General features: G+C 45.4%; 1 protein-coding gene across 1 annotated transcript in view; it reads left to right on the top strand.

Moving 5' to 3' along the window:
* Window positions 1-1,707: 1,707 nt before the first annotated feature.
* Window positions 1,708-26,204, top strand: part of Bcl2 (BCL2 apoptosis regulator) — a 171,186-nt gene continuing 146,689 nt past the window's right edge. The window contains exon 1 of the mRNA XM_052736465.1: window positions 1,708-3,471. Coding sequence (XP_052592425.1) covers window positions 2,896-3,471 — 576 coding nt within the window. The 5' untranslated portion in view covers window positions 1,708-2,895. The remainder of the gene's footprint in view (window positions 3,472-26,204) is intronic.

A 26,204-nucleotide genomic window follows, 5' to 3' on the forward strand; every position in this document is an offset into this window, starting at 1 on the left:
CACTTGGGATTTCCCTTGGCTATTCTTTAACAAGCCAGGGAGCATCAGGGGCTGTGGGCCACCAGCAGACAAGAAGAGACAGACTCTGAGCAGCATGCCTTGCTGGTTCTGCCCTTCAACAGGTGTGAGAAGGAGTACTCAGACCTAAGTTACACCACTTGTGGTGTTGGACACAGAAGCCCTAGGAAACAAGCATTCTAACTTTAATTATTCTGATTATTTCATTTGCAATTTATATAAGGGAGACTGCTGGAAGTCACCTCTCTTCACCCAAGCGTAGCACCAGTACCACTGTTCTGGGGTCAGTAATCTCTCTGGCCACTGAGAGCTGGTAACAGTGTTTTTGTTTGTGTATACTACCCACATGGTTAGCTGAGGTTCTGTATGATTTCATATACATACTGCATGTGGTTGTGCACAATACACATAGTTTAAAGGGTCCATGTGATTGTAGGTACACTGCACACATGCTTACCGTTGGCTACTGTGCACATACTACACACACAGTTTGAAAGGCTCCATGAAATTGTGCCCACAGTGCTTGTGCAGTTAGGGTTCATTCAAGTGTGCACACACTATACACAGAAAAGGTTCACATCACACAAAAAAGGGCCATGTGACTGTGCACGTGCTACACATGCAGTTAGAAACGGTCTATTTGATTGTGCACACCCTACGCACATGATTAGAAAGGGTTCCTGGGACTGTGCACACAGAAAAGGTTCCTGAGACTGTATACTCACCACACACAGAAATAGGGCCATGTGGCTGTGCACACTACACATGCAGTTACAAAAGGTCCAAGCAACCGTGCGCGCGCGCACACACACACACACACACACACACACACACACGCATACAGTGACTGTGCACACACTACACGTGCAGTTAGAAAGGGTCTATTGGGTTGTGCATACCCCATGCACGCGGTTAGAAAGGGTCCATGTGACTGTGCACACACTACACAGAAAAGGTCCGTGCGATTGTGCACACAGTCCACGTTAGAAAAGATCCATGCAATTTGTGTACACCCCACAGTCGGGTAGAAAGGGTCCACGCGACTTGCCACTTGCCCGGCCCTTGCTATGGGCGCGTCCACCCAGCAGCCAGTCCCACAGGCCCGAGGAGGCCCTTCGCACACCCACCGAGCCGCGGCAGCACGGGAGGCCCGCGCCACCCACCGTCCCGAGCCCAGCGAAGCCCGCGGGTGGCCGCCACCCAGGCCAGTGTCCGCGGCCCGGCGCGCACTCCCCCGGGCGGCCGCGGCGCCTTTAACCCGGGAGGCGGGCGGGCGGGCGGGCGGGCGGAGGCGGCGGGCGGGCGCTCAGAGGAGGGCTCTTTCTTTCTTCTTTTTTTGAATGAACATGACGTACTACAGGAAACCAGGCGCTCCGGCGGAGAATGAAGTAAGAGGCCGGGCCCCCAGCCCCGCGCCTGCCCCCTTCCTCCCCGGACCGCCCTCCCGCCCTGCGTCCGGGTCCCCGCAGAGCAGCCGCCGCCGCCACCGAGGTGTCCGGGCCCTCCCCGGCCGCAGCAGTCACCGCCGAGCCGGCTGCGCCGCGTGAGCGCGAGGAGGAGGCGGCCAGCGCCGCACGGAGCGGAGGAGGAGAAAGGGTGCGCAGCCCGGAGGCGGGGTGCGCCGGTGGGGTGCAGCGGAAGAGGGGGCCGGGGGGGGGGACTTCGTAGCAGTCATCCTTTTTAGGAAAAAGAGGGGGGGCAAACCCTCCCCCACCTCCTTCTCCCGCAGCGCACCACACACAGCGCGCGGGCTGCTCGCTCGGCACCGGCCGCCCCAGCGCGTCCCTGCCTGCATTTATCAAGCTGCTTTCCCCCTCGTTTTTCGGAAAACGCATTGGCCTTTCGGAGTTTAATCAGAAGAGGATTCTCGTCCCCGTTCCCCCACGCTCTTCCATCGTCCCCCTCGCGTGTCTCTCTACCGTGGAGGGTTGAAGCAATCCGGTGGATACCGATCCATGCCTGCGCTCGAGCGTGTGTGTGCGAGTGCAAATTGCCGAGAAGACGGGGAAATCACAGGACTTCTGCAAATGCTGGGCTGGACATTGTAATTCATCTGCCGCCACCGCTGCCTTTTTGGCCCTGCTGTCGTGCTCTTGAGATCTCCGGTAGGGATTCCAACGGGTTGACATTTTCAGTGAAGCTGAAGTGTGGGGACGCAATCTGGAAACCCTGCTGATTTTTACTCCACCTAGCCACCCCACCCCGCCAACTCCTGATTCATTGCAAGTTTCAAAGAAGCTTATACAAGGAGACTTCTGAAGATCGCTGGTGTCGTTGCCTTAGTATTTGTTTGGGTTTTACCAAAAAAAGGGGGGGGGGGGAATTTAACAGAAGACCATGCCGTCCTTAAAAAACACAGTAAGTTTTTTTTGCACAGGAATTTGATTTAATGTAACTTTCAACGGACGCATTTGAATTTTTTTTACTTTAAATGCATTCGAGCAAATTTAATTTCCAGACAGTTCAATGCGTTCTCTTTAGCGTGTAACTTGTAGCGGATATGCCCTTCCTCCCCTGAGTATATAAAGGAGAACACACCTGATTTTAACTTGCTAGGTCGTCCTGCCCCCCTCACCTTTCAGCATTGCGGAGGAAGTAGACTGATATTAACAAAGCTTAATAAATAATGTGCCTCATGAAATAAAGAGCCGAAAGGAATTTGAATAAAAATTTCCTGCATCTCATGCCAAGGGGGAAACACCAGAATCAAGTGTTCCGCGTGACTGAAGATACCCCCTCATCCAAGAATGCAAAAGCACATCCAATAGAACTGGATTATAACTATTCTTTCTTTCTTTCTTTTTTTCCTTTTGGGGCCGTGGGGCGGGAGTTGGGACCAGAAGTGCTGTTGGTACCTGCAGCTTTTTTCGGGGAAGGATGGCGCAAGCCGGGAGAACAGGGTATGATAACCGGGAGATCGTCATGAAGTACATCCATTATAAGCTGTCACAGAGGGGCTACGAGTGGGATGCGGGAGATGCCGACGCCGCGCCCCTGGGGGCCGCCCCCACCCCTGGCATCTTCTCCTTCCAGCCCGAGAGCAACCCAACGCCTGCTGTGCACCGGGACACGGCTGCCAGGACGTCGCCACTACGGCCCACAGTCGCCACCGCTGGACCTGCGCTCAGCCCGGTGCCACCTGTGGTCCACCTGACCCTCCGCCGGGCCGGGGACGACTTCTCCCGTCGCTATCGTCGAGACTTCGCGGAGATGTCCAGTCAGCTGCACCTGACGCCCTTCACCGCGAGGGGACGCTTTGCCACGGTGGTGGAAGAACTCTTCAGGGATGGGGTGAACTGGGGGAGGATTGTGGCCTTCTTTGAGTTCGGTGGGGTCATGTGTGTGGAGAGCGTCAACAGGGAGATGTCACCCCTGGTGGACAACATCGCCCTGTGGATGACTGAGTACCTGAACCGGCATCTGCACACCTGGATCCAGGATAACGGAGGCTGGGTAGGTGCATGTCTGGCTGAATGAGTCTAGGCTTTGCTCTCAAGGCCGAGATGCAGAGGTTGGGGTGTGAGTGGATCCTGGGTCAAAGTGAGCCATTGAGCCAATGAACTAAAATGGAGTTTTAAGCTTTGCTTCCCCGGGCCCCTTCTTGTGGTCAGATCCACCCTGCCAACACTGTGCTAGGTCCTGCCTGCAGCCTGTGGAAAGAGCAAAGGTCCAGCATTTTTGGTCTAGTAGGATTTGGAGATAAATGGTACCCCTCCAGTGACTCCCAGAGTTACATAAAGTCTGAGTAGCTTGTTGCAGATGTTTTGGGTCCTGTGGAGGAACCAGACCTCCAGCTTTCTCTCTTGGCCTGTGCATCTTTAGCTCTTCTGGTGGACTGGCAACTGAGAAGGTCCAACTGGACAAACAGGCTCCACCAGAGGACGCAGGCATACCTTTTCCGACTCACTTGGGAACATTTTTCCCAAAGAAAAACAATACAGCCCCCTTTCCTGGAAATCATAGCTAAGCTTGTAAAAAAGGTAAGCTGATATTCACGGGTGTTTGTGGACTCCGGTCGGTGCGGCAGTCTCAGTGGGCATGGTGTGTGTGCACCCTGAAGAACAGGCTGTGGGTGCTCTGTTCCATCAGCGAGTCCGCAGGGGCTCCAGACTGCCTTCTGTAACTCACACATGATTTAGAAGTTTTCATCCACTTTAATATCCTTGACTTATCTCTACCCACAATCTACATCATTTTTCCATCTCCACTGCTGAATCCACTTGCATCTAGGGTGTCTGCGAAAGGAATAGTAACACTTAGCTATGAGGTGTCCAGCCCTGACTTAAGTTGAAATGCTTAGTATCCATAGCTTTGATGAGTGTCTATGGGGTGAAAGTTTTCTGGTATCTTGGGAGGTCAAGCTTCCATTATTTTACCATGAGATTTAAGCTTTTCCCTGGTTCTTTGGGGGTAGGGGTTGGGGAGCAGACTCAAGGCTTATTATATCTAAAATAATTAAGTTATGAAAAAGCAATAATTATTGTCTGACATTTTTTAAAGATTTTGGTTTAATGAAAAGGATTTTCATTGTAGTTTTGTCTTGGATCGTCTCAAGAGAATGACTATTTTTTTATAGCACTGAACAGGAACAAAAAGTCTATAATTGACCACACATAGATCAAATGCCTAGAAACATATTATGTTTTTACTACAGTTTGCAAGATGTGCTAATATTTATGGGTCCCAAAAAGAAAAAGAAAAAGCCAAGAAAAATAGATGATTGATGTGAACATCTGATCTTATTTGGCCAAAGTTGACAAAATATTGATGGCACCGTTCAAGGCTTAAAAGTAAAATTAACTCAAATATCCGAGTTGAAATGCCTGAGAGTCACATGCTCTTTGCGAATTGCTTGTTTGTTGACGTCCCACATGATCAGATTGTTAGCAGTGCTGGAAGAATTGGCTGAAGAATGGAAACTAATTTTGTTAGATGTTTAGTTGAGCAGGTGGGCTGATTTTTTAGCCACTGTATTCAGAGGGGGGACGCAAGGCTCCAAAAGAATAATTTTAAAGCCAAAGTAAAACAATTTCATAGTTTTGTTATTTCGTATTTTTATGAAAAAAAAATGTGTTTCTTTCTACTTCAAGGAAATCCAAGGCAGTAAGTATTGACTATCAGGTTAATAAAAATATGGGAAACAGGACCATATGTTTTTGATGGAACATCAGATCCAAGCTGACCACTGTTGTCAGGTTGCAATTTGTCGACAAGCAGAAGACTGAGGTTTCTCTTTAAATGAAGCATCTCTTTTTCCTGTGCTCGTCATCAAGATTTTGTTGTAGGTCCTGTCTTTGTGGTCAGCAGGTATCTGAGGCTGATAAATGCATAGGCTCTGTGTTATGAAACCTATCCACAATGGCATACTGGAAGAGATGATAAAAACGTTTTGGTTTTTTTTTGACAAAGCCTCTTACAGCAAACATAAGTCATAGAGAACCACAAATGGCTGATGGTAAAAACAAAAGTATATAATAATTTTCAGAGCAACACATAAATGGATGACTATGCCAGAAAAGAAAGGAATTGACAAGAAAGGAGTGTGTATCAGAAAATAGAACCTTATGTAAGCACCTTGAGTAAAAGTGGTAGAATCTGAAGCTCTTAGTGATTGGTCTATCAGCCTGTGGTTTCAAATGTGTCTTATTAATTTAAATTTTTGTTCTAGGCATTTGGCTTATAGATTTCCCTTTAACTTTATATTACTCAGGATTGTTCCTCTAGTATGTTGCATATTGCTGTGACATTTTAATAACAATAGCTAAGTTTCAGCAGAGAGCTTATTTTCTTGACATGAGTAAACGATGTGAGTGGTGGGAATAACTTCCCATGGTCAGTGGAGCAGCTCATCTAGAGAACTATACAGAACACTTGAAGCAGAGTGCTCCATGGCTGGGGAAGACTATTCCATGTTTATTACAGAGAAAACAGTCCTTGAAATGACCAGCTCCTGAGAGAGGGTCCCAGAACCTGCAAATTAAACAAAGAATAAAGAAATAATTGGGTATAAGGCAGAGTTTGGCTTATCCCCAGGTCTGAATAAGGGCCTGTGTGCTGTCTAGAGAAAGGCAAGAAGTTTAGAACAGGGGGACAGCAGCAACTCTAGAAAATGTCCCAGGCCCTACAGATAAGTAGCATGGGTCTCACGTGGGACCTTCTTGGGCAGAGAATCTCAGGCTTTGGTTTAGTGCCACTGAGTCGGACATTTGGTTTCTCTGTGCATTGCAGTCAGAGCTGCTGGCTGTCATGCTTGATTCTTTCTGCGTGTGAGTGGGGTTTTTGTTTGTTATTTTGTTTGCTTTTTGAATGATCAATCCTGTGACAGATTCTGTAGACCTCTTTCCAGTGGCCACCAGGTCCAGAATGTTCCCTGGCATCCTGTTTCCCAGATGTCCACTACAGCAATCTGACCCCCAGAAGAAGCAGAGAATGAAGGCGAGAGCAAAGTTAAACATGCACAGTCTACTCCTCTCAAGAATGTTTCTCATGGTGGTTATGAGTTTGCATTGGCATTTTTTGGCCTCGTTAAAGTGAGATAGCTTTTCTTCTTCAACTAAAGGGAAACTCATTTCTATGTACCCAGGAGAGGTCAGCTTCCCTTTTATTGGGTAGTTAGCAAGTAGTTTCCCCTTTCTGAATACAGTTCATATCCACCAAAACATTTGACTAACTGAAAACATTACCATTCTCATGACAGTGCATGAGCTCCATGAAAGAGCATCATTTTTCTAGTGGCCAGTATCAGCTGCCATGGCCAGTTTTGGCAGCAAAATGATAGGATTAAAAATAGCATTATGATGATCCAGTCTTAAATAATACATTCCCTGATGAACTTTCCTTGGGAAACTGTGTATCTCTGTCTGCTAGGAATCCCATGACTACTTTCAATAATTTATTTTGTAGAAAAGAAAATCATGTTATTGGTCTTAGAGGTTTTGGTCATGTGATGTTGAGTGGTTATGTTTCTGGAACATCATACAAGTTTTTAGTTCACTCAGTTCTCTGTTCTGTGTTGGAGTTTTTGTTGCTATTTAGTATCCACTGAAAACATTTCTTTTGTGTGTCCTATTCTTTTAGTTGTGCTTTCTAAAAAGAGCAGACTGTTCATTTTAAGCCCCCTTAATAGAACTGGTACATGTCACATTGCTTAAACTCCATAGGCCACACATAGCTACCACATAACAGAAATCCACAGACAAAGGGGTGGGGGCGGGGTGGGAAGCAAGCCAAATTCTTGTCATTCTTCTTTTTTTTTCCTCATCCTTTTCCTGTTTTGTGTCTTGGAGGGATGATAAATCCACGCACGAAGCAGCATGGGTGACTCTTGTGTGTCACAGTGGCTCCCACGTGGAGCTCTACCTCAGATGCTTCAAGGAAGGGCACTGGTCTTTGTAGCAATTTAGCAAAGGAATGCATTTGTACAAGAAAACAGCACTGTCTTTGTTGTGTACAAGTACCAAGGTTCCCCCCCCCCCCCCCCCCCCCCCCCCCGCCCCCAGAGGTTTATTGAGAGTCAAAGGTTCTGTTAAACCTTTTTAAGGTAATCTGATATTACCTTTTTCAGGTATGGCAGTGACCTTTCAGTCTGGTCACCCCAGCCCCTGACTGTAGAGAGACCACTCAGTGAGTTCAGCTTCCTATGAAGTTTGTCTTTCATTCTTCTCAGCTTAATTCAAACATGCTCCCTTAACGTCTAAGCAGGTGGAGAAGTGTTCAAGGACTGAGTTTCCAGCAGACAAGATGGCAAGTTTCCCGTGTGCCAGGCACATGGGAAGGAAAGCTAACCCCAGCCTGGATAAATCACAGGCTAGGGCTTTCTGTGTCTTAGTGAACGCATAGTAACCAGGAGTCCCATGAGCAAGAGCGTGGACTTAGAGAGAAAAAGGCAAGTCCGGGTTTTGCATGCGCTTCAGCCTGATCGTAAAGTTATTTCCAACCACAAGATTGTTCGTGTGTGCCTCGGGCTGATTTAAATCAGGGGCCAAATGCACATAATTAAAAAAAAATAACCATTCCACGTAGATATAGGATTCACAGAACTGAAAGGTGGGGGGGTTCCCTTTTTAAATAGTGATCCACTGAACACGGTTTATGCACATTAGACTTAATAAATGCTAGTCTACAGTCTTTAAAGAATTCCGTTAATATATTTTAAGGAAAAGACAATCGAAGCTTGCTCTAATTAGAACATGGTAATCTGAAGAAGTGTCTTAAATAATTCTTTCTCTTACACAGAAAGATACAAGTACATTTTGAACCAGACTAGAGACACCCCTGCCGCCCCGCACCTTTGAGAAAAAGAAAAGCCTCTCTTTGGCTCTGGTTCCAGTCCTAGTACTACGCTGTTATCAGCTGTTCTCTTCTGAAATGTGATTCACAATTCACAGGAATTCGTACTTACTCTCACTGTGTTCCTAAGCAACAATGTACGGTACCCGTGGCCTCTTTCCTTAAATGCAGATGGGAAAAATTTTAACTTTAAAAGGTTCTTTTCCTTCCTCTAAGGCCTTGTGCAGGTGGCTGTTCTGAAGGGCCAGATGTATAGTGCCAGTACTGACCTCTAGTGAGGTCAATGATGGTTTCTGTGTCTAAGGCTTTTTAGATTTTCTCATAGGTGTACCCTGGATATAGCTCCTTGTCACCATGCAACAGTTGAAGGGTAGAATTCACGTGGAGAACATGGCATTGTATCTAGATTCTTCCAGGAGGTAGAAGATAGTGAAATTTCACTAAAGCCACCATACAGCTCACCAGACCCTGATCTTGCCACAGGCAGAGAGGCAGGTAAAGATTCCACTGACAGGTGCTGCTCCTTCACTCCAGAGATCACAAACTCCAGCTCCAAGCAGAGAAGAGCATCAGCTGCCATAGTTTTGACTTGCTGGGATCCCTTCAGTGGGTGATTCCAGAGGACTACTGAGCTTTGCAAATGCCTTGACTACCTAAAGTAAGGTAACCTATTGTAAAGACTATTTCCCCAAACTTGTCCTTCAACGTGTTTGAAAGGGAATCTCGATGACATGCTGGTGTGGCCACTTTGGTTTGGCTCCTTGGGTGACGCTCCTGGGTGATCTAGCACATTCCATGAGGAGGTTAACCATGGAAGTGAACATACCTTCCTTTACACATCACATGTGGAGCAGAAACTTCCACAACAAACCAGTAGGAAACATTGCATTTCTGCTTCACTGTTTGTTTTGCCTTTAGGATTTTGGGGCTAGAAAGTATTCCCTTTTTAGTTAATAATCTGCTCTCTGGGGTTTTAGCATCATGAGTCAGAAGCTCATGACTGACTCCCTCCGCTCTTTAGTACAGCTCCTGAAAACAGCTGGAGAGTCCACTGTGTCTGGAGAAGCTGTAGTTGTTCAAGGGAGATTTTTTCCATTGAGACCACAATGTCTTTTCTTGTGACAGTCCCAATTACTATATCTCTCCATTTTAAGCTATCAAAAGGACAGTCTGGCTGCAAAAGAATAATGAGGAGTTCGCAGGTGTTAATGTGCAGTACTCCAAACAAGGTCCAAGCTGCAGGTTGTATTTTGTTGCCTGTTTCCAGCTCTTCATAATAGGCGCTAAGACTTTGCAGCATGGTGAACTTTATACTATGTTATTGAGTCTGAAATTGAATTGCAGCCAACCTTCCCCTCTCACCTACATCTGAAATTCCCAAAAGAAGACAGAACATATTCTTTGTCCTCTTAGTCCAGTGCTTATCTAGTATATAATGCACATCCTTGTTATAATTAGGGTAGAAACAAAACCACCTGAGAGTTGTGTCGTCAACTGTACAAGCTGATTTATCACGTAGGGTGGGGGGATAGTTCCGTTCAGGAGGGCAGCTCGGCACCTCTCCTCTAAAGCTCCGGGGCTATCGCTAGCTGTCTCCTTTTTGGATTTTTGCCATCATTCTTTTCTTCTTCTTTTTTTCACTGAATACACAGAGAAGAGGTTTGAAAGTATTTTATAACAAAATTGTGAGAATATCGAGGCAGAGCCACTTACTGAACATTGAAATGGCAGCAGTTCAAGAGTAAGATTATCTGAGGAGGCGTTAAGAAAAAGGAGCGACTGTCCGTGAACCTTAACTCAAGTGCCCAGCATCCAGAACCACAGTGGGCATGGGAGGATTTAAAGGCTCTTGTTATTTCGGAAAACATACATACTAGCTTTTTTGTTTTCACAGAGAAAAATATTTATTGGGCACCTGCATATAAAAAGCTCAGTGCTAGGTGTTTTGGTTAGTAAGTGTTTTAAAGCACAAACATTCAGACGAGCAAATCTGAAGTCCTTGTCATTTTTAGCTGACAGAGATCTAATCTAGTTAGAGGGCACTACATGGAACATGGAGAGTGCCATATGGGAGAGAGTTTTGAAGCAAACTTTGGAAAATAGATAAGAGATATGGGGAAGGAATATTTAAGGCAGTGAGACCCAGAGCTATGGAGCAGGCCTAGAGAACTGGGAGGTTCTTGATTAGAGCATCGAGAACATCCTGGGAAGAACTTGAGAATGTAGCCTTTGGTCCTAAACTAAGAGAGTTGTGTTTAACTTGGTAGATGTTGAAAGGATCCTGAGACAGAGCAGAATGTGTATGTGAGAGAAGACTGATGATGCTTGAGGCTAAACCAGAGAGACCAGGCAGGACTACGAATGGGGGTGTGTAAAAGCTGGGTAGGTGGGAACTGTGAAGATGTAGGACCAAAAGATTTGGATTCTGTGAGGAAAGATGAACAGGAAGAATCAGAGGACATGAGGAGTACCCCTGGCTCAAACAAAACCAAACCAAACCCACAGCCTTCCAGAGAATGGAAGCCCACTTTGCCATGGCAAGTAGATGTAGTGAGTTTGACTTGTTCATCTTGGGCCTTTATGAGGCTCTTCAAAGTGGAAGAGCCAGGTAAGCAGCGAGACCTAAGGATCAGGCACTCAAGGGAAAAACTGAGGTGAAAATTGAACTGCCTTTATGCCTAAGCTATGTGGGCTTGGGGGGCCTTTGCTCCCCTTATTCCCCAGTGGTCCTACTACTGCTGGATCTGCCATCTGTGATTGCTGTTGTTAACACAGCAGCTTTTCCCAGCAGTCTTTATGGGGGTGCTGTGGATGGGGCTTCAGGATCAGCCCAAAGGTTTACTTTTCTGAGCTTGTCTTTCCACTTGCAAACAGTAATTAAACTTGAGATTAACTAATGTTGTCCGGCTGGCTGCTTAGGCCCTCCATTTGTAATCTAAATTCAAGGGAATTTGGGAGTCTCTAGAACTCCTGTGTGAACTAATTTATCCTATTAAATTCAATATGGCATCTTGCATATATAAGCAATAAGTGTTTTATAATAAAGAATAGGTTTATGAAATGAGTGAGTTAATAAAATTATATGTTAAAGGCACTTTGGGTGTTTAGCTCATTCTAACCAGATAGTGCTGTCTCTTAATGAGCGATGTGTGCCCAACTATCACATCCTACTTGTTAATTAATATTTATTAGAAACAAAAGAAGAAAACATACCTATGGTTTCCTTGTTATCGCTTTCTTTGAATTAAGGAAGTATCTCATAAAGATAGATTTTCTGGATTTTACTCTGCAATTAAACATTCATCAGATATTATTCTGTCAGTGTGGGTATTGCTGATGGTCACATTCTATCTGTTTATACAGGGTGATATGCACACAGAATATGGACGTGTTCCTTCTTTCTTTGCCCTCTCAGGTTTCAGCTCTAACCCAGACTGCGAAGGTCTTGATGTATGAGATTATTCATTACCTTACCGTAAAAGGATGCAAGGGCTTGTGCAAGGTTCTCATAGAAGCAGAAAGGTGGGTTTTAGCTCTGATCAGTATGGTAACTCAAATATTAAGAGAATTGCAATGAAGCCATGAAGATAATGATCTTCCCCAATAAAATCAAGCAGCCTACTGAAGCTGGAAGTCAGTTCAGGTCAGCATTCCCAAAGATGAGAGAACTTGAGATTCCATTTCTAAAGACACTGACCAATAGGAAGAGCACCAGGTCTGTCACCAAGAACACAATTGGCCCAGTAGCTTTGGCTACATTTGTGTTCTGGTTCAAGCCAGCCTCACAGCCTATCTGTGGTTTTGAGAGCTGGAGGAATTTGTGTTTTGAGAACCCTCATCTCTTGGCATAATACAAATGTAAAGCCTTGTTGCTCATCATTTGTCATCTGTTTGAGAAAGATCATATGACTTGTTTACTTGTAATGAAGGGTGACCATACTTCTCCAGGGGCTTTTAAAACGACGGATGTGTCAACTTGCAGATTTGTCCCCATGAATGAAACCACAAACAAATTCTCTTCTGTCTCCCCTCCCCCATCCTCCCTCTCTTCTTCTATAGCCATCTGTGCCTCGTTCCCATTGCCAGCCCCTCTTCAAGTGGCTTATCTTTGAGTGAATTCAGAAACTTCAAATTATAAAGGACACCCAGATAATTGGCCTGGTCTCCAAACTATCTGTCCCCTGTACAGCTGCCAGATTCCTTCTTAATGAATACATCCACTGACAGAGCGATCTTGAGCTTGCCCATATCCATGAGAAAATGAGCTCCCCTGCTGTGCAACAGCTTGCAGCGCCGGGGAAGCGATGGCAGCCCCTGCACGAGGCTTCTTTGAACGTCATTTTCTTTCCCATAAATGATACTTTGAGAATACAGTGACGGGGTTATTAGTTTCCTATTCCACGCTTGGCCTGTGTGTGAGAATAACACAGGCTGTCACTGCAAATCAGTAGCTTTATCTGGTTAATGTGAGCGTTTAATATTTGGCTGGATTAAAAAGTAACTGATGAAAGTCCATGTCATTGGAATCTGAAAATGCCTTTCGTAAGGAATATTTCAAGGGCATGACCAATGAGTAAATTAGTGGTTTAAAAACATGGGACGTTGAGTGGAGGGGTAATATGGGTGGAGACATTTGACTTTGTCTTAAAACCTTTATGTGTTTGGTACAGTAAAATGTTAGAAAGGACTGCCCTGGTTGTCATTGTTGAGGACCAATTTGCAGTTTTGCATTTGGCATTAAGTGAACAATTTTTAATTGACCATGCATTTACTGAACATAGAACAGTAAATCAACTATTAATTTATATGCCTTCTTCACAATACACTGTATTAATTATGTTTGTATAATGTTGACTGTAATGCCAACAGAAATGACATCGGGAGGAGAATTGGGGGGTGCTCACGGTTTCAGAGAGTTCCGTTTGTGATTGGCCCCAGGTGCTTGGGCAGAGCATCATGGTGTGGAGAGTGTGTGGTGGATGCTACTCTTGACAGATAGGGGGGTAGGGATGGGATAACCCCAAGAGCTGACCCATATCATCTACTTCCTCTAACTAGGGCCCACCTGCTGAAGTTTCCAGACAGGGACCAAGCATTTAAAATGTGAGCCTGAGACTGAACAGCTAGCTGGCTCTGTGGTTAACGGCACTAGCTTACTCTTCTAGAAAAACTGGGTTTGGTTCCCAGCACCCACATAGTGGCCAACAACTGTCTGTAATTCCAATTCCAGTGGTTCTAATGCCTTCCACAGGCTTCTTCCAGCCCTAGGCATGCAAGTGGTACACAAACATACATGCCGGCAAAACATTCATACACATATAAGAGAAAATAATAAAATAACAAATGTGAGCCTATGGGTAACATGCCATATTGATTTAAATGATAACACGTGTATATAGGTCAGGTCTAGAGCAAGATGGTCTGACTTTCCGACCAGGGGTTGTAGGGATCCTGAATCAGCCAGAGTAGACAAGTATGCCTCCAGCTGAGGGAGAAGAGGGCAGGCACGGCAGAGGCATTTGTTAGACCGGAAAGGAGTTCCAGGATACTGAAGACTGAAGGAGGAGCACAGCCAGCCTGATGAAGAGGGAACTGTGCACCCAGCTGACATGGGTTGTAGGGACTGAAGAGTATAGCCTGGCTGGAGCAGAGAACACAAGACAGAAAGAATGCTGGTAACATGCCAGCTGCAAGGGCTCTTTCCACACCAGCTTGTCTGAGACCCTCAGACCGCTGATGATGCTGAGACTGAGAAGAAATGAATGGCCTGACCTAGGGAGCGACAGTGGGGATGGCAGGGATGGGCTGTTGCGTGTTAGGAGTGGGGTAGGAGGCAGCGGTTATTAAGGAAGATGGGATGGCGGGCTGCGTATTTCAAGTATCACTCATTTTCTTTTACACTACGGCAATTCCCGCATAACTATTTTCAGAACACTGTGATAGCTGTTTTAGCTGTTTATGAGTCCACCCCCCCCCCCCTCTTAAACTAAACTGACATTAGTTGAAGACTTCTGTGGCTAGAATTCACAATGGAATAACCTCCTTTAAAATCAGTTAGTATACTTCTCTTGGAAGAAAATTCAGTTATGAAGGGCAGCCGTGACAGGTGAAACAAAGCTAAACTGCTCTGTAGAGTCGCTGTGTGGGGGCCTAAGAAAGCAGGTGCCGAAGGAAGTCCGCCTTCTCTGCGGGTTCCAGGCCCACACTTACCTGCATCTCCAGAAGGGATAACTTTCCAGCAGTGCTTTAGAAGCAGGAAGGTAGGGAGGTGGTGCTCTTAGCATCCAGTAGATCTACCTGCTGTCCTGGTATGTTTTCCTAAGACACCAGATTGCTCGACAGGAATTTGATCAAACCTATTTAATTTTGAAAATTTGTATCCTCTACTGCTCACAGAAATTAAAATGTGGCTTAATGATAGAATGTATGCCTAACCTGTTATTGATTCCTCAAGACCAAACATACACACACACACACACACACACACACACACACACACACACACACACACGTACGCACACGCACACTTGCGTGCACACGTACACACAGAGAGAAAGAGAGAAAGGGACACACACAATAACACAGTCTCTCACTCCTGCTTATTCTCCCTCCTTTGGTTCCGTGCTTGCTGCAGAGGGAAATCCCATTTGATGTCCATACATGAGCTCAAGACCCTGTGGGGACTTGTGAGCCAGGTGGTCTTGGTCATGTAGCTTCTAAAAGAACAGTCCTAAGAGACTAATTGGAGACCTCTGTAATACCCCATGAGACAATTCTATAAACTACCCACCCACCCTGTCAACACAGACAGAGTGGAACCTGGTGATTACCACAGGTTACGACTGTTGCTTGTCACTACCTAACCCGCAATTGTGTTTTTTATTTACTTTTAAAAATGGGCTCTTCTCTAGGTAAACAGTAAAAAATGGGCAAGCATTCATTAAATTAAAAAAAAAATGGTGGCACTGTTATCCTTAGGGTCATACTGAACTGCACGTTGATCCTACTTCACTCATCAACAAGCATTTATGGGTTTAGTGCAGGACAGGAGCATTTACCCAGCAGCATGAGGGTTCTATCCAGAGTGTGGCAAAAAATTCTTACTGTTGGGTGTGGTAGCCCATGTCTGCAATTCCAGCACTCAAGAGGTTGGAGCTGGAGGACTGTTGGTAGTTAAAGATCAGCCTGGTCTTGTGGTGCAGACCTTTAATCCCAGTACTTGAGAGAAGCAAAGGCAGGCAGGTGTCTCTTTTGATGTGAGGCCAGCCTGCCTGGTCTACATAGTGAGTCCAGGATACCCAGAGTCGCACAGCGAGACCTTGTCTCAAACAACAACAAAGCAAAGCAAATTGTGTACCAGTTGCTGTTCTAGGGGACTAGAGCTCAAACGGAAAACATGATGCTCAAGGGCTCTTCCTCCTCCACTCCTTGCATCCTGCAGTGTGAGGACATCGAACTGGGTAACCAGCAGGAGAGCAGGAGAGCTGCAGAGTGAGGAAGGCTGCATGCAGTGGGCGCCTCTAAGGCAAGGTGAACTTGTGTGTCTTGGGGTGTCGCTGCAGTTCATACAGCACGGGATGAAGGCTTTTCTTCATAAACCACACCAAATACAGTGTTCTAGCCTTCAATTCACCATCAGTTTGAAGTCTGTTACTATGCAACAACATTAATTGAAGAGAGATGCTATTTTTGGATAATGTGCTTGAAGTCCCTCTCTCCACCTAGGAATCTCTGATTCTTCTGCCCCCTTTGTATTTACTTCAGCACGGGTCCCTGGCCTGGGCGGTCAGAATCAGGAAGGAAGGAAACAAGCATTTATTGAACCCCCATAAGTGCCAGGCCCCAGGATTAACCTCAGCAACCCCCTAAGAGTGGGAAGCAGCATGATAGCCATGATAGCCATGGAAACCCGAGTGACTTCTCCGACTGCTCCTCAAGCCCAGGTCTTACATTCAGGCAACCCCATGATAATTAATGTCCTCTGGAACGTAAAGAAAAATTTAAACATTTAAACAGAGACCTATTAAAAGTGACAAATTGATACATGTGGAGTTTTGTTTTTGTTTTGTTTTCTTTAAGAAGCCAGTTAGTCATCTGTATTTCGGTTACAAGGAGATGAAATCTTTCTCACATTATGGGTTCTAAACAGTCTTTCATAGCTGAGAAAAATGAAGCTTTTCAAGGAGTCTTTTCTGTTTTGTTCTCCTCTGGCTTCTGGATCTGTGCAGCTTTTGGGGAAATAAGTGGTTGGTCACGGTTGCTTTGTCCAGAGCCAGACACCTGACTGCTGCGCAACTTCCAAGGGTCAGCATATTCAGAACAACAACCCCAGGTACTGTCCTTGATCCAGGCAGTGACTTCACCAGCAAATTGTAACCTGCCTAATGCCTTTAATAAAAAGGTGGGAGAGTCTGTGGCTTCACATCCGCTGCACTCCCGACTCTCCTGTCGTTCTTATTTTAGGCATGACCTTCGTTCGTGTTTTTTTCCAGAGTCCAGGGTTGGAATGACATGTTGCTCAAGTTTACAGGGTGATGATGTATCTCTTTTTAGAGCTGGCTATAAATTTTGTTCCACTCAGAAACAAACCTACCTTCAACCAAGATGCTATTTCCATGCCTGCATGTTAATTTGGGTGTTTCAGCTCAGAAGAGGACAGTGTCTCCATAATAACTCTTGAACAGGATACGTGCTTTGTGTTGACTGACAGGGCTAAGGGGGTCCAGCATGGGCCAGGAAACTCCCTTCTTCAAAGAAATGTAGACACCAAATTCTGACTAGAGAGGAAACTCTTCCTACTTCCTTACCAAGTGTCTTTGTTATTGTTTGTTTTGTTTGAGAGGAGGTCTCAGTCTATAGCTCTGTTAGTCCAGACCTTGTCATGTAAACCAGGCTGGCCTCAAACTCACAGAGATCTGCCTGCCTCTGCCTCCAAGGTATTAGGATTAAAGATGTGGACCACCATACCTGGGCAAATGTCTCTTTTCTCTTCTATATTTTTATTAGTTGATATATTGCTTCACTGTTGAAGATAGATAAGTTGGATATTTAAATAACTTCAAGTTCATATGCAGAATGTAAAACTCGAGTCAAAAAGAAAAAAGAATCAAGTGTGTTAAGTTTTTTAGTAAAGCATAAATGAATACAAACTTAAATGTTTTGCCTAAGTATAACACATTAACAGCTTCTAAGAGCAGAACAGCATAGTATTTCATAAGAAGCAAAAAAAGGGGAAGAGAAATCATTATTTAGATCCAGGGAAAATAGTAACCTTTCATTAGGCAAGACAGAGTTCAACACGAGGCTCCCCAAATGCCCAAGTGCTGCGGTAGTTGACTGAACAGGCCAGCTGTTTATTCTTGTTTATTGACCAGTGTTTAATTTATAAGGAACAAACCAACAGTGCAGTATTGAAAAGGCTGCTGTATGTTTTTAACCCTTAATGTCCTAGTGAATTCACACCTTCAGTATCTTTCAGTAGATTTTGTGTAACAAGTGTAGCTTTAAGACAAAGGAAGAGTTCAGTTTCTGTGTGAAAAGGAGAAAGGCTTGCCCCTTTGACCTCAGTTTTCTCAGGGTTCTTCCTAATGACCCCAAGAAGCAGCAGCTTTTTATCACAAAACTGTAACTTGTGAGTACAAGACTTTTACAACTACAAAACACATTAGAGATCTCTGCTTAGTGATGGCAATTCCACATAACAGCCGCTGTGCAGGGTTGTTGCTAACACTTACAGCTAGAGCTACCAAGGGCTCAGCCACTATTTTCTGGCCAACTTGCTAAGAACAGGTGTGTGTTTGTGTGTTAGAATATACACAACATTTACCAGTTTAACCAGTTTTTGGTGTTTTGAGACAGGTTTTCACTCTGTACCTTAGGCTGTTCTAGAACTTACCTTGTATCCAAGGCTATGTATCCTTGAGGTTGCATATACTCTCCTGTCTTCACCTCTTTAGGTTCTGGGGTAACAGGCATGGCTCACCATGCCTAGCTAAAAATCATACTTTGTTTGATTTTGTGATCCTGCATATTGAACCAGAGACTTCAAGTACACTAAGTGTCTTGGTTGCTGCTCTATTGCTGTGAGCAGACACCACAACCACAGCAACCTTTATGAAAGAAATAATTTAACTGGGAGCTTGCTTATAGTTCTGGAGATTGAGTCCATTATAATACTGGCAGGGAGTGTGGTGACAACAGACAGGCATGGTCCTGGAGCAGTAGCTGAGAGCTCACATCCTGATCCACAGGCAGCAGACAGAAGAGAGCCACTGGGCATAGCTTGGGCTTTTGAAACCTCAAAGCCTACCCAAGTGGCATACTTCCTCCAACAAGGTCACACTACTCCAACTAGGCCACACCTCCTAATCCTTCTGAGCCTTCTCAAACAGTTCCACTCCCTGGAACCTGAACCTCTGGGAGGCATTCCTGTTCAAACCTCCACACTAAGCAAGCCCTCTGCCATTGAGCTGTGTCCCCAGCCCATTTTAACAACACCGTTTTCAGTGCTGCACAGTTGTCACCGTTATCCATCGCCAGAACTTCCATGACCCCCAAATGGAACTCCCTTCCCATCAAATAATAACTCCAAGTTCCCTTCTTCTCTTTCAGGGGGCTGCTCTTCTGCTTCCTCTCTCTAAAAATTTGACTCTTCCAGCTACTACATGACAGTGGACTCACACAGCATTTGCCCTGCTATACCCAACATACTTTGCTTATCTGTGATGACGCATATATTAGAATACCATTCCTTTTCAAGGCAGAATAATATTTTAGCCAATTTGCATTTAAAAGTCATTTTCTCACAAGATTAAGTATTGATTTTTTCCATCAGCCAGTCATGACAGCAAATACATTAAATACATTAAATAATGGAGGTCTGAAAATCATTAGAACAATTGTTTTAAAATCTGATGGTGTTTTCTTGTCACTGTGGCCAACTATCTAACAGAAACAGCTAAAGGCGGGGGCGGGGGGAGACTAGTCTTATTTGTCAGGTTCAGAGAATTGAAGTTATCCTTGCCCCGCTGGTTGTGGGCTGATGGTGGGTGGGACATCATGGCAGCAGGGGAGAGGAGGATGACGAAGCTCCTCACCTTGTGACAGGACGCAGAACAGAAACAGGAAGAGGTTCTGGCAAGCTCTCCTTTCAAAGACACACCCTCAGTGACCTACTTCCCTCAGCCAAACCAACCTTTCACTACCTTCCCATAGCCCATTCAGAGCCTGAACCCACCAGTGGATGAAAACACTGATGAGGTTAGAACCCTCGTACTATGATTGTTGGTGGAAATGCAGACGTGTGCTTTAATAAACTCCTGCACTTCTCAATCCAAGCAAGATGTCAATCAAGACTGGTGTCACTGTGCTGTGAAGAGCAAAGTGGGAGCTGAACAGCACAATCTTCTGCAGCCCTCTGTGTGGAGCAGACTCCAGGACCCCAGGGGTCCTTTCCATCACCCATCTGAGTCAGCACAATGCTACCCAGACGGGAATTTCTCACAGCAACAGAGAATCTAGGAAAAGTGGGTAATGATTTGCAGAAACATCTCCATTCTAAATGGTTAACATTTTTTGAAAGTTTAGGCTTCAGCCATCTGAAAAATTGACTTAGTGAAATGATTCATTCCAACTCACCATGAAAGAGAAGGAACGCAAAAGCAGAATGAAGACAGCGTTTGCTGACCAGGTCTATTCTCTCTTTTCCTACCTCAGTCTGGAGAGTGGAAAGTTGGTAAGATCTCTCAAGTGGAAACAGAGGTTTTACTCCAGAGTTTTGGCTTTACCATTGACTCTAAATCTTTGTCTGTATATAAAGTCAATATCACACACACTTAACAAGAGTCACTGGCATTCTGTATCAGCCAGAGAGGCTCTTGGGAGGCTGTTTTACACAGACTGACCCTTAACACCACTTTGTGCAGTAGGTTGTGATGGCTTGTTCGTTCCGACCAATGCCTACTGGGTTCTAGACATGCTCTCTTGCCTGTTGGGAGGCTTGCCTATGATGGAGAAACTAATAGGTAGATGACAGTCCTGTGAGCTGTTCCTGAAAGGAAGTACAGAAGGGCCATTTGGCCTGGCTTTTGGTGGGAAAATACCTGGGTTTTTTGTTTTGGTTTGTTTTAATAAATGGAGTTTGCCATGTGAGGATGCAAAGGGATCCCACATGTAGATAGATATTTGGAAGTGCCTATCAAGCCTAGGAGTGGCAAACAGGTCAAAGTGACCAGGATAAGGCTAAAGGTGGAACCAAAAGGTCACAAAACTGAAGACAAGACTAACCCAGGAAACTGTCACACCAGGTTATAGTCGCGCACCATGGGGAAGCAAACTAGCGATGACTTTTAGCTGGACAGTGAGGGAGCCACCAGAGACTTCGCTGAGGACAGTGTTGCTGACTTACTGTTTTGGTGGGTAGAGGGAAGTGGGAAAGACAGAGAAGTGGGAGAAGTGTCCAGATTCAGGTGCTGAACAGCCTGGCCTGTCTGCGGAAGTAAGAACAGCCATGGCAAAAGCCTGAAAGGCGTTTCCAAGGTATGCTCACGAAGGTTGTGCAGGGCAGTTGAGGGAGGTGGGTGTGCATGATGGCACTGAGGGTACATGTTTAGCACAAGGCACATGTATACTAGATGCCTGGGAAGCACTGACTGGCAGGACAGCTGGCTGTGTAGACATTGCAGGTAATTACATGAAAGTGTCACAGGGACACCCCCAGCTGCCTATATGGCAGTGCAGAGCAGATGTCCTGGGGTGGGTTATACACCTTCCATCCCTGTTACTGCATTTCTCTCTTGCACCAGTCTGAGTATGTTGGAGTGGTGCGTCTGTCAGCCTGGCAGTGACAGTGCTGAGGCTTGGGGAGGTGACTCTTGGTGGTGACTGTACAGTGAAGCCGTGTTTGAATTTAACCAGTATCAGAGCAGTTGGTCTTGAAGACAGAGCCCCACTGCCTCTCCAGTTTTGGAGTTCCAGGCAGCTGCTTCTCTGAAGGCCCTGAATGTGATGACTCTGGGCAAACATGAGCAGCCACAGGATGCTGGGAAGCTTGTTAGGAAACCATTTATCTCACGTAGACAGAGCATCTGAGATGACCTTAGCAGAAATAACAATGGCGGTGATAACAACGGCATGGCCTTTTCCCTGGCACGAGAAACCAGTTTTGTAATGAAAGTGGAATTTCCCTGGGGAATAGCCTTAGAAAGAAATGGGCGGGAGAGATAAAAATAACACAATATAAAATAGTATCTGATTGTGTTCTGTTCTCTCTTCCACACTTGGTAATTTACTTTGTTCAGCCGTCATGTTGGGCGTCACTTCATTTTACTCATGTGTCCCTTGGTTCAAAGGGAGAAAGATGGGTGTCTGGTTCAGAGGTCTTTAGTTCAGTGTTACCTTGGATTTGCACTTCAATACACCTGGCAAAGAGGGAGAAGTGTCTTTTAGGGCAAGTGGTGCCTTGGGGATGGACCCCCAGGGTTTTGTGGAATGAGGGGTGTTGGGCTTGTTTTCCCACGGTAAGCTCTCCTGCACTTAGGTGTGTGTACAGTCATGGGTCATTAGAACCTCAGCTGAAGCCGTGTTTTCTTGCCATAGGTCAGAGTCTTGCAAATAAGCTCTTGTCATAACAAAGTTTGCAGCAGCCAGATGGCATGGCTGTGCCCCCACTCCCCTGCCAGTTTCCAAGTGGGCATGGGGAGGATTCCGTTTTTATGTTGACTCTAATTGGGGTCTGTCCTGCTGCACCTCCCTGATAAATGGTGGTAAATAGTGGTGGCCATAGCATCGTGGAGAAAAGAGTGAGGCTTGCAAACCCAGCCAAGCTCTCTTGGCTCCAATTTTATGCAAATTTGCCTAACAGAATGCAAATGATTCCTCAGTAATTCGGGGCCCAGGGACCCATGCTCATCTGTTTTCAGCGGTGTTCCTGGGCTTTTTGGTGCAGTTACTTTGGAGGCAGGAGGCATATGCAGTGGAGCATGTTAAAGAAGGCTGGGAGGACCTGGCATCCTCCACCAGCAGATACCATGTCTGGGATTGCATCCTGGAGCAGCAGCCTTTCCATCAGTGGCCAAGGACCTTCCCTCACATGTCTTGGGGACAGGAGAAGGTCAACACAGAGTAATGCATTTTCAAAGTCCTTTATTTCTACTCTTATCCTCAAAATATTTCAATGCCACAGCATATATTACTTATTCACCACACACATAATGATTATTCATCTCCTGCAAGCACTGCAATAGATACTGAAAAGAAATTAGTATGTCCTCCTAAATGTGAAATTGTGGTACTCTGTAGCTCTTCCACTGTCCAGCATGATAACTGGCCCCTGTACATGTGGGTGTGTGAATGTGGTGAGTCTTATTTCAGATGTGTTGAGAATATAAATCATGTGCCAAGTTTCAAAGACTCTTGGTATCAACAAATGAATTCAGAAATGTTTCCTCAGTAATTTTCTTATTAACTACATTTTAAAAAGATGATATTTTGGACATATTGGTTTAAATAGAATACATTCAATGTGCTCACTAGAAGGATTACAATGGTGTGCATGGCTCCTATTGACTTTCTGGAGGGCAGCTTTGGTGGAGGAGTTAGCATTTTGGTTTGGGAGTTATACAGAAAGGTAAAAGAAACCCTTCCTTTTCCCCACAGGTGTGCTATAGTTTAGATATTTTGCAGCATCCTGTGTAACCCACAGCAGACTATATCCTGTCTACTTTTATCCCACTTTCTGTCTGCTGGAGTAGGCAGGAAGGCTATGCCTTATCTTTATAGAGGAAGATGTGTCGTAGGGGTGACTTGCCAATCTGCGGGATTGGAGATGGGTTGAGAATGGAATTCTAGCCTTTAAACTTCTATCCCTGTTGGATGGTTGGAAATATCCTAAAACTTCTCCATATGGACATTTTTATTTCTCTACTAAAGACAGTAGAACACAATCCATTCAGAAGGATATATGCCAGTTTACATTTAGCTAACATATATCAAACATATATATATAAAGTTTACATATATACATACATAATAGTGTTGGGTTTTTAAGCCCACTGGGGAAGAGCAAGGTCAGGTTAGAAGGTTCATTGTTACTATTAGCAGATATTTTCTTCTGTTGGAAATTAGTGACTCTCATGTCAAGTTCTTGCCATTATAAAGCAAGGCTGAGAAGTTCTGATTGAGATTCAGTTATCCATGGGATAGAACAACAAGGCAAGTTCTCTGGAGCTTCAAGGCAATGCATTGTAACCAGAAAGTCATTTGACATGGGAGGTGGCTTAACCATGGAAAGGTGTAGCTCTGGGGAAGAGAAATCTGTCAGATGAATGTGGCAGGTGAGATTTGTGTAGTTGTTGAGGGTACCAAGGGCCAGGATATTGGAAGTGTCTTTTTAGCCTCACCAGGTCCATATTGTTACAGACTTTCTGTTTCTTTCTCTTCAATTGAGGGAGTTGGGTTAGAGAGTCTCTCGTCATTTTAAGTGCATGAGTTTTGAAGGGTAGAGAATCAACAAAAAGAGTACTAATAAGTTCTCAGTCACAGCAGAGAGCTTTTGGCTCTTACTGCCCTTCCTCCTGACATCCAGCATAGAGATGTGCGGTACATGTGGCCTTGGCTTGGACTGTGCACATGGCCCAGTGGAACACAGCTGTATGTAGAGTTACTTTATGGCTGTGACCAAAGCAGCAGTTGCAGTGTGAGACCTAAAGGCATGCTTCTCTGCCTATCTTTCTGAGCTCACTCTGACCTTATCCTGACACTTACTGCATGTCGTTAGTCCACTGTAACCCAGGTTCTAACCCCCCCATACACACAATGATCACAAGCTTTAGTAAATCACAGCTTGTTCTTTGTCTAAAACTATTTCTCCTACCCACTACTTCCTACAGATTAAAGAATTTCTCAGCCAGAGATGAATGGCAGAAGGATTTTACTACTATTCCTTCTTAAAGGCAATATTTTAATTACTTTTCCTATGTCCAGGGCAACAAAAGCCCTTGGATCTTAGGGTAGCTTTGTGTTGTGGAGAGAGAGTTGTCTCAGGGGCACATTCCCTCAGTGAGGGCCCCATTACCTCTTCTGCCTCATTATACTTTGCTTAGCACTGAGAAACCTGGCATGCTTTCTGTTGGAATGAAGAGATTGGCAGAGCCATGCTAGACAACAGCACCGCAAAACACTGCGGCAGAAGGTTTGGTCTACATACCAAGGCAGCCAGAGTATTAATTGCATTCTGTGATCACAGAAAAGGCGCTGAATTATGCTCTTTGTGGTTTAAGAATGACAGGTGTTTGCTTTGCCGTCTCTGTACACACTCCATCACATGGAACAGAGAAGCCAGAGTTCAGAAAAATAAATAAATAAATGAAAGGCATCAAAGCGAAGCTCTTTGGTAGCCAGCTAGCTCTTTAAAAGGATCTAAAGATGAACTGTTTCAGGATTGGAACTTGGAAAGATCAGAAGTAGGGCAAGGAAATGTTTCTAGAAATTTCCATAGTCTAATTAAAGCATATTCCATTTGGAAACCTAATTTCAAATTTGAAATCAAATTTCAATTTGCCCACTATCATTTTATCCCCTTCCCTTTTGTGTTAGGTGTATGTTAGAGAAAAATTGGTTCTGCTGTTCCTATATGTGTGTTTCTTCCATGGCCCCTGATAAAGACATCCCCCAAGTGTGCAGGGCATTCCCGAGTCTTTATGTTGACTTTCCCTGGAGCCTGTTTCCCTTCTCTCAAAAATGTACACTCTTCACAACCCACACTTGGGTATATCCCTCCCAGTATAACACCTTTTCTTCCTGGCCATCCCTGCAATCTCTTTTCATCCATAGAGAGTGGCCCCGAAAGAAGTCTGTGTGATTACTTGACTTACTTGGGAGACTAGATGAAGCAGATGTCAGCCCCCGGGGATTCTCCTACCCTGGATGCTGTTATTCTGTGCCGCACTCCACCCTCTCTTCACAAGGCTGAAAAGAAGTATTGCCCTGTGCTGCTACTGTTCAGGATTTGAGCTGAGTAAATTTTGGTTTAAAATGTTTAATGGCTCAGAGGAAATTTCATTCTGGACATGGTGTTCCCTGCTGGAGGAGAGTTTTGACTCGATATTAGACCTCATTCCCTGTCACTGCTGTTTGGGAATGTGGAGATGTGACTCCGGACTCTGGCTAGGAGTGCTGAGTGAAGGCTGACTCTGTGCCCAGCTTGCACAGTGCACGACTCCTCAGGGCTGCCCTATCAGAGCACATCCTCTGCGGGGAGGTCAGGGCTGCCCTATCAGAGCACGTCCTCTGGGGGGGAGGTCAGGGCTGCCCTATCAGAGCACGTCCTCTGGGGGGGAGAGGTCAGGGCTGCCCTATCAGAGCAGTCCTCTGGGGGGAGAGGTCAGGGCTGCCCTATCAGAGCACGTCCTCTGGAGGGAGAGGTCAAGGCCGCCCTATCAGAGCACGTCCTCTGGGGGGGAGGTCAGGGCAGCCCTATCAGAGCACGTCCTCTGGGGGGGAGGTCAGGGCAGCCCTATCAGAGCACGTCCTTGGGGGGTGGAGGTGGGGGGTCAGGGCTGCCAGGTCTTTGGGTTGAAAGCCAATTAAGATGAGTTGTTCTCAACAAAAGAAGAAAGAAAGACCAGATGCTGACTGCATCCAGGAGAGCCTCTAAATTCCTTTCTTAATGCTAGGAGTATGACGATGCTTCGGTTAGTGAGTTCTGTGCAACAGTTAACCCTCCAGACAGCCCTGCCCTGCCTGTTGCTCGCGCAGACTTAGGCGAAATACTATACCTTTCTCTAGGTTGTACCTCTTCTATTTTTGGTTGTGAGCCTAGCCTTTAACAGCTGAGTCATCTCTCCAGCCCTCTGTGTTGTATTCATAGATGAAGAACCATCTACGCCAGAGATGGGTCT

This window comes from Peromyscus californicus, unplaced genomic scaffold, assembly GCF_007827085.1.
Source record: "Peromyscus californicus insignis strain IS unplaced genomic scaffold, ASM782708v3 Scaffold_14__1_contigs__length_90479793_seg_1, whole genome shotgun sequence".
Classification (NCBI taxonomy): Eukaryota; Metazoa; Chordata; class Mammalia; order Rodentia; family Cricetidae; genus Peromyscus; species Peromyscus californicus.